This window comes from Glandiceps talaboti, chromosome 5, assembly GCF_964340395.1.
Source record: "Glandiceps talaboti chromosome 5, keGlaTala1.1, whole genome shotgun sequence".
Classification (NCBI taxonomy): Eukaryota; Metazoa; Hemichordata; class Enteropneusta; family Spengelidae; genus Glandiceps; species Glandiceps talaboti.
Window position 1 is genome coordinate 26,836,949 of NC_135553.1, and position 10,190 is coordinate 26,847,138.

The 10,190-nt window shown below is 35.9% G+C and overlaps 1 protein-coding gene across 1 annotated transcript in view; it reads right to left on the reverse strand.

The window, feature by feature from the left end:
• Window positions 1-2,882, reverse strand: part of LOC144435547 (lysosomal alpha-glucosidase-like) — a 33,891-nt gene extending 31,009 nt beyond the window's left edge. The window contains exon 1 of the mRNA XM_078124135.1: window positions 2,448-2,882. Within this exon, the coding sequence (XP_077980261.1) occupies window positions 2,448-2,882 (435 nt within the window). The remainder of the gene's footprint in view (window positions 1-2,447) is intronic.
• Window positions 2,883-10,190: the final 7,308 nt, after the last annotated feature.

The window sequence follows — 10,190 nt, forward strand, 5'->3', positions numbered from 1 at the left end:
ATTATTGACACATAATAACATAACTCATAATTGACACATAATAACATAACTCATAATTGACACATAATAACATAACTCATTATTGACACATAATAAAATAACTCATTATTGACACATAATAACGTAACTCATTATTGACACATAATAACATAACTCATAATTGACACATAATAACATAACTCATAATTGACACATAATAAAATAACTGATTATTGACACATAATAAAATAACTCATTATTGACACATAATAACATAACACATTATTGACACATAATAATGTAATACACATAATACAGACTTGAGTTATCGCCTATAATTGAAAACCTGAAATAAAGAAATAGTTTACGTAAAGTCTTCAACCTCTGTCTTGAGATTGACCTAAAACAGCAAACAAGAGTGACGTCAATGTCAGTTTACTCCTTGTCAGAATATATTGATTACATGTATTGTTTACTTGTGTATTCAGAAACAACGACCAAAGTAAGGGGAGAATAGTACAATACCTTCTGAGGACGAAACATTCTACTATATGCTGTACAACTAAACTAACAAACCAATAGGATAGTTGGTCTAAGAATAATAGTCTTTGTACTTAATATTCACAAAAGTACTAGTCTAGAGGCTATCCGTGCTTTCCAATATCAAGATCTTTCTTCACCTCGTCTTAATAACTCAATCAAAAATCATGAACCAAAAATTGTCCATGCCAATCGCAGTAAACCCCAAACTGCGCGAATGATGTAAAAAGTGTATAAGTAGCGTCCTGATATGATAAATGTACCATATTTTGAATTTACGTAACTGCTAATTTATCATTGGGAAGAATTTTGTGCTTGATTAACAAAGATATGATGTTAATGACTTTGTGGATGGCTTTGTTCGAATTTGAAATTTCATGTCAGGACCTCAATGAGCTGGTGTTACGAGTCACAGATCTAAATTATATCCATTCAGGATATTTTAGTAAATTTTCATCATGTACTCTAAATTGAAGTCAAAAATCATTTAAACTGTGTACATACAGTGACATTCCGTTGCCTAACAACATAGGTCTTCGACATCTCAACATTGGGTATTTCGGAATTGTTTGTACCAGGTACGTACGATTGAACTGTCAACAAGTTTTAATATGACATGATGTGTTAATTTTAGAACTTCATTATATAACTTCATTGTTCTGTAGAAGTATAATTATAACGAAGTCGGTAGGGTACCTCGTAGAACTTGAAGAGATGGTTTGAGAAGAAACTAGTTGGTCGGCTAATTCAACGTTATAGTCTTAAATGAAACAGACTGACGATTGGAACAGCAGTGCGAGTGACTATTTCCCCGTTTGAACATTAAATATCGATAAACTGCACAGTAAGCCGATCAACAGCGTTTCACTGGACATGAGAAGACACTCGAAGGACAGTATGTAGTCTACAAAAATACCAACAAACGAAACCGTAATTGATTAAACCCAAATAACTTTCTAAAAACCCGAGAATACAATTAAGTCAATTTCCTAACTATATTTAAAATACTTCAAACGTTACTCCACAGATAAGACCAATAATGGCGATATTGAACGAAAAATAGAAAACAAACTTAGAGAACGGTCTTTGTCGCAATATCAAGATTATCGTTCAGATCTGAGATGATTAAAAGGCCTACATATTTGTACACATTAATAATATAGTTTTTTTTCTACTAGTATTTTAGTCTTTGCTTTATTAGCTGCAATAATTGCACCTTTGTTTTTATTTACAATACTTTTTTAAAATTCTTTTTTATATATTTCATTTTGTGTGATTCAGCATTTTTCGTTTTCGTTTTTATGTTCTTACTAGTTTGCAAAGTAAAGCGGAGGACCGAGAGTGACGGAGCAAAACGGCTTCAGTAGTACTGCATCTGGTGCTTTTTTATTAGTGACTAGTTTTTTTGTAGTGTAGATTAATTTTCTTTATATTTGTTCTTTGTTTCATTTTACTGTACCTTTAATAATCCCCCCGGGATATATTATGTGGACTACTAAATAAATAGAATTGGTAGATATTTTGAGCCATACATGTCTAGGATCGACAATGTTTTGTTAGGCTATAGATGTTCTACAGATTTAATATGTCTCTTGATAACAATATATACAATCGATTTAACTAGAAGTACCCCAATTTAAATAATTCGGACAAGTGACCTTCGAACTTATTAGTTCTGGCCTATGAACACATGTGTAGATGAAAGGTCAATGAACTTTACCATATTACACCTGAATAGGTAACATGGCTCATCAACAGGTGGATACTTTGGAGTGTTGTAATTTAAATTTGATTATAACATTTTGTCTACAAAACAACACTGTCACAGTTGGTATCATTCAAGTAATACACTCCGATATTGATGTTTACGTTTGGCAGGTATAATCAACTAGATCACACATTGATTGCAGACCAGACAATTACTCTACCTTAAAATGTAACCTTGATTTCGACTCAAAGTAGACGTCAACGACCAGTTGCATAACATCTTTAGGATAATACGATGTCGTTGATCTCTCTAACTCAACCGTGTAACCAAATCCCGTCTCATTTTGCTTGTTGGCTGTGTAGCTATTGAAATCACTTGGGTAGTAGCAGCCCGGTACATGGCTAGCAGCTCTACCGAGGGTAACACCATTGACTTCAGAATTGAACGATGGATTCCAGCAACACCCCCTTGAAAGGCAGTGCTCCTCCGTAAGGCCGATGAGTTCCGGGTGACAATTAAATCGGTAGTTAGCTTCAATGTTGCATTGCTTAGATGTGCTACACGGACAGACGAGAAACGATAGTAAAGGAAGGAGGAGAAAACTTCGTAAAAACAAGCTCCAGCGACCAAAACCTGCTACAGATGTAGTAGACATGGTCGTGATAGTGTTTGTATGCTTGTATATGCAAATCCACACACAAAGTACAAATGTACCAGTCCTATTTCCACGCACTAGTAATAGCTACAATACCCACAAAAGAACAGCTTGCCCAGTAATTAGAACAATGGTGCATGTAGAAATAAAAACGACTTTTCATCAAGCACAATCTTGAACCCCTTACATAAATTCATAAAACATGACTTGAAATTTTGACCGACAATACAATGAACACGTGATGAATTATTTGAACTTCAGTACAAAGTCTATCAACAAACTACCACAGCTACCTCACTTACACCATCAGTCAACTCCGGTTTATAAACACACTGATATCTTAACTACCACGTACAGCTACCTCACTTACACCATCAGTCAACTCCAGTTAAACACACTGATATCTTAACTACCACGTACAGCTACCTCACTTAATACACCATCAGTCAACTCCGGTTTATAAACACACTGATATGTTAACTACCACAGCTACCTCACTTACACCATCAGTCAACTCCATTTTATAAACACACTGATATATTAACTACTATAGCTACCTCACTTACACCATCAATCAGTCAACTCCAGTTTATAAACACACTGATATATTAACTACTATAGCTACCTCACTTACACCATCAATCAGTCAACTCCAGTTTATAAACACACTAATATGATATGTTAACTACCACAGCTACCTCACTTACACCATCAGTCAACTCCAGTTTATAAACACACTGATATATTAACTACTATAGCTACCTCACTTACACCATCAATCAGTCAACTCCAGTTTATAAACACACTGATATGTTAACTACCACAGCTACCCCACTTACACCATCACTCAATTCCAGTCTATAAACCCAACCCACCCACCCACCAGTGGGTGAAATTAAGGGAAAATGACTACTGTAGTACTGGTTATAAGGACCGACAGGTAGCAGAAGCTGCTGGTCCTTACGGAAATCTGGTGATCCACTGGCATACTCAATGCACTTCACATTCACAACCTGTATCTACACCCCCCCCCCACATACATATGAAATGATTTTGAACTTTAATATGATACATCATATCTTTTGATATACTAAAGTAAAAGATAGTACAACGAATTGTTTGATATCCACTCTTTATGTCATCAAAATATAATCTGTTCTTACAAGTGAATAAATATTTCTACTCACAGAATTAAAAAATAACTTGGAAGCAAATTTTGGATTCGCATCCAAGTAATTTTTTGACTCTGTGAGTAGAGATTTTCATTTGTAACTATGAACCCAGAGACTATGAATATTCATTCTCTCATAATCTGTTCAGTTATTCATTTATATGTGAATATATGAATGTATTCATTCCACCATACAAATAAAGATACACAAATTGTAAATAATATGGGTTAATGAATCATTAAATCTACATTATCTGCAATCTCTAAGAGATCACAGTGTTCTCCTTCCTCTCTGTACGAATATCTAACTTCTGAATCACATAATCCAAAGTCAGACTCATCCTCTGTGTAGCAGAAAGTTTTGTCAGATAACTATCCCTCTTGAAAACTATGTACTCACTTTATTTCAATTTCTTTTGATTGGGTTCGAGTCATTACCACCCAAACAGTGACACGAAGCGCTTTCGTCTTCTTTCAATGAACAACGCGGCCCGTGCTTACTGAAGACCCCCCCCCCCGGGGACCCCCCCCCCAAGCCATACCCTACCGCGGTGTATTGAGTATCGTCTCCGACTATTTTTGTTCTGTATCATTTTTTTTGCGAAAAATATCTGAACATGATGAAGAGAACTATGGCTAGACATATATCTTACAGTGTGAGGGGTTTATGACGTGGGAGCGTGATGTGTTGACTGTACTGTATTTTTTTCTAGTTTTCCATCGTTTTGCTTTGATCATGGCCATGGTAAACTCCGATAAATTGATCAGAGGACCCAGTAACATTTACCGGCTTGAATACCAGCCTTAAAAACACTGTGTCTGTTTCGTCTTCTTCTTCGGAAGCTCATTGCCACCTTCTAAATATCGCCACATACTTACAAATACAACGTGAAACTGTCTCAAACACGTTAAAAGTTTCGAATCTTCGACCAGTAACCTTTACAACAACGGTGATTATTATATGGCGGAGAGACACATGCGCTGAATGCGTAAAATGAGTCTGAATGTCTGAGACGTTCTGATTAGTCAAGACACAAATAATTGGAAAAATTCAACCAATCATGTGATTTTATAACATAAAGTATATGCTGTATGCTACATCATATGTAGACTTGATATCAACATTGACAACAACACAAAGCGAGCTAGCTCTGACGCTTAACAGGTTAATTTGACTTGAGCAAGAGTAAAACAGGTAACACAAGATCGGATTTCTCTATGTAAAATTGGACATCTTTGAATAAATGTTATTATTTACTCCAATTGGTCATAAGAGAGCGACCAGTTTTTACGGTGGGGGGGGGGGGCGGTAAATGGGGGGGGGGGCTCAATTTGGGACTCAAGGAAGGGGGTCATCATTTTTACAAAGTGAATAAGGGGGGGGGGGTTCACCTTATTTTCAACAACTTAATGAAATCATGAACCACCCTGCTGTACTTAAATTTCCATACAACAAATGTATGTGCATACAATAAACCATAAACAATGGCAATAAATATAAGTACAAATATAACATAAACTCTTTGTCTCTTGATACATCCCAAGCATATGACATGGAGACATAACATTGCACCTTTTAAGCAACAGTTTCGTTTTGTTGTTGTTAGAAATGACTTCTCAATATTGCAGGCATGCATTGTGTTATCATGTGGTATGGAAACTTGCATGTTTAGCTTTACACATAACACATAAGAAATGAAATACCTGGAAATTTACTGAATGGACTGACTCTAAAATCTGTGCCTCCATTGACCTGAACATGTGGAATTGCACACAAATATAGCTAATAGAGACACACTTTCAAATAATTTGACGAATTTGTATCTCTAAATGGTAACTGACCTCCACTGTGCATGTTTTCCCCAAATTTTCTCACTTTCTACTTGATCTTTATTTATTATTATTTATGTCAATATGACTTGAACTGATTTAAACTTTTGAAACCCTAAAAGTAGTGATACTTTTATGATATAACTAAGTTGTGTTTTACTTCTGAATGGTACTCTAAATGGCCTCCAAAAGGTGTTCATTTTTCAAAAAGCTCTTACCATGGGAGGGGGACACCCCCTCCCAACCCCCGCGCTTATATAGCAGGCGCACACGCGCATAGCGTGCACTTCTCCCCATACTTTTTTTCCAGTTCTCTCCCTACTTTGAAACTTACTGAAACCCCTAGGTTTACAATTACATTAACTCCATATCTAATATTGTACTTTATAATTAGCTGAATTAATCTATAATGGTAATAGTTCACTCAATCTTAGAGATATCCTAGAACTTTTGGTTACTAAACCATGAATATTTTGCATGTCCATGGACAGACAATCATATACTTCTTATAGGGTTCCTGACATAAAGAGCTTTATACATGTGAAGCAATGGATTTTGGATAGCAATTTACCAGACACACTTAAAATTACTGTAAATGTAACAAGTAAAATTAACTATGCAGTGTGTTGTATTGTGCTTTGAGAATCTAGAGTGTTTTTTGCAAGAACAAGAAGAATGTTCCTTGTCAACAGATGGGGGGTTCAGTGTGTTTTTTTATTTGTCGGGGGGGGGGGGGGTAGGATTGTTTTATGGATGAACTGCAGGGGAGGGGGTCACTATTTTTAAGTACAATACGACCAAGAAGTCACCGGCCCACCCCCGGCCGTAAAAACTGATCGCTCCCTAAGGACCGACAAGTTGTAATTCTGAAAAAGTAAAATAAAAAAAAATTGTTAGATGTCAACTTGATCACTGTACATGTATGTTGTTGTTGTAAACAAAGAGACAACGCTGACCATATTGACGTCCATGCGGGTCAGGTCAACTTAACCTATTTGTCAGGTGACGTTTATTATCGGAGTTGGTTTCGAAACTGTTTCGGCGAAATTGTCATTTGCCTCATTTTATCACTGCTGTGCGATAGGACAAATTCTAGAATCGTAGATACATGTCTGGTTATCAGTGACAATCAAACCAAGAGGTGAACAACTAATGCTGTATATTGGTACCATTCAGGGGTGGCTGATAAAATTGTTTAATGATGAACCAAGTAGATGGTATATATCACGTGGTTTGGATGATTGATAATGAGTTTCAATATGATAGTTCAACTGATATCGTTCGGTAGCACTGGAGCACACCGAAATGAAATACATGGCTATCGATGGAGCACACTGAAATGAAATACACGGCTATCGATCGACATGTGTATGATTACATGGCGAGGATATCAGTATTTATTACAAAGAAGTTGTGTAAGTTTACAATTATGGATTATTGTTTACAACTAACATAACATCAATACCTATATCAATGACAGTGTAGGGTTTTTATCAATACAAGTCACGTGGTAACATTTTAACATTATGTCTCTTATTTTGTTTTTATCGACAGAATTGATAACAACACTTGGCGAACTCTGCAAAAGAAATATGTATATGGTAACCTCAGAAAATCATACTGACTTGAGTTATGATAAAGAAAACAAGTCCACGGACTTTAATATCAGTAGAAAGTCGGTATATTTTGTAAAGGTAAGCAGCTTCATCAGAACAGAACAGAACAGAACAGAACAGAACAGAACAGAACATACTAGTATATGCTATCGTTATAGTTTAACCTGACAGAATATCATTAATTATCGATAAAATACTTAAAGTTGAACGTTTTTTCTTTCCAAAATATTTGATATATTAGGTGAATGGAAGAGGATATGAAGAAAACAATTTGTAAACTTGATGCCAGACTGTTAACAGCTACAATAACACATCCTTCAGTCAGTCAGTCAGTCAGTCAGTCAGTCAGTAAGTACATAATATTATGAAGTATTACATAAAACATAACGCAGCTATACAGCGCCTTTTAATTTCATGATAATTATGGTTCCAAGATATATTAAATATTTTTGTCTTCACTGTAAAACAGTATACACCACCTTTAGATATAGATCGATATCAATTATTTACAACTAATGATATAAGGTTACGTTAACGTTGTTACAGAAGTTATTAAATGTAAGCTTAAACGTCTGATTCGTTGTTAGATGATGTAAGTTAACATCGTTTACATTTTGGTAATCCACGTTCACGTCTTTGCTAAACATAATATATTCAGTTCTACATGCTATATAGCATTGTCACAGCCATAGCATATAGCTTCATCGTAGGACGGCGGTGGATCGTTATGACTGGATTGTTTGTCTCCTCTGCTTGTTTCCAATGAAGATAGCGTTTGCTTCGTTGAACCCACTGCCGAGTTTCGGTTGTCTTCCGAAGTTAGCATCAAAGTAGGAATTATACCAGTTGTTGGATGCGAACAGGCGATTTGTTCTCGATTTACAAATCGGAAGGAGTGGGAAGGGGCTCCCATTTCAATCACCAAACAACGATTGATTTCCAGTCGGCTCTGTCGTCTAGTAAGCTTGCATGATTTGATCGCGGAGAACAGGCTACCGCAAAAGAACGAAATGAAACACACGCATAGCACCGACGCGATGGCGACTTCAGCTACACTAATCAAACCGTCGTATTCGGCAAATGTGTCCTTTGCCCAGAAGATAAACAAAACAAGACAGAGCAAAGCATACCCCGCACAAGTTACGGCAAACACACGGAGGATACAAATCTTGTCTCGTATCGTCTTGTTGGCATAATGACAACTTTTGGCGCGTAATGAAAGCGCCATGGTATTAAACTGATGTCTTCTCTGCGCTGATGACTTGTTTCAATTGTCATACAAGTTTTTCTAGATACACACTTTCTCTATAGGCTGTATTTCAATATATTAACGTCTGTGATTAACAGCCTCCAAAACTTTCAACTGAGTGTTCATTGTCACGTTGATCATTTCAGTGTCAGACAGGTGTTGTGAAGCAGAGCCAACCATTAATAGTGAACTTACAAATCTGTATCTGTTAAAAACTGCACATTAATTTAGACTGCACCATAGAGTAGAGTTGTTATCGAGCTGAAGGCTGAGATCCGTCTGTGGATCTGTCACGGGTTAAACAGGTGAGACTTGTACAATGTACCTTATCAATAATATGACAATAATTTCGGAGAACGAAAACAATAACGCTTTGATAGAAGAACAATTGAACTTTGATTCAGTTTCGTTTCACTTACTGGTTGAGTGTGGCTACTTATCACACACACACACACACACACACACACACACACTCTCTCTCTCTCTCTCTCTCTCACACTCACACACACACACACACACACACACACACACACACACACGCACACACACACACACACACATCATCCCTTTTAATATTTAATTGGAATTTCGAAACACAATAAGCTTAAAGGTCAAACTGTACACTCCTCTACTAGCTATATTGCATGGATACGAGATATCTACGGTTAAATCCCGAGTTCAACCAAACAGTTATGTGTTTATAATATATATTGTCGATTGAGTTTGAAAGTAAATGATTCCATGCAACTAATCAGTAAGATGTTTGAAAGTAAATGATTCCATGCAACTAATCAGTAAGATGTATATGTCAAATAAAAAAGAATTGACCTATGACCTACATAGTTTGTGCCTATTGTTATCCCTGTGAACATGACAATAGGCACGTACGTACACTGATTTATTTAGTGGAACCCGTTGAGAATAACAGATGACATCATATAAATTGACATGAATAGATTTATGTCTTGTCCTTTCTACGAAGTGTTTAAAAGATTATCTACTCGCCAACCAATTATGTAAATGATATGAAAAACGTCGAAACTGAAATTGAAATATGATAAATACATAAGTACAACAAAGCGAACGTGCATCATACATCGTACAGTTGTAGCTTTTGATTTTAATTAGTATTTTGCTTAATTAATGTTTTTGGTAATTAGGGAATTGTCTTATGAATACAAGATTTAGATTTCATGTAATTTGGTACATAAACCGATGAAAACAATGCGCACATATCCAAATAACGCTTGGTGATGTAGCTGTTAATTTCATCGAGTCATTTGCCAAATTAATGAATATGATAATTCACGCTTTAAATGTAAACTTTAAATTTCATGTAATTTGGGATATACATTGATGATAAAACAATCTTTATGGAAGGTATTATCAATAGAATTTACTTGTGGGTATCCATTGTGGTGAACTAGCAAAGTTTAGAATTT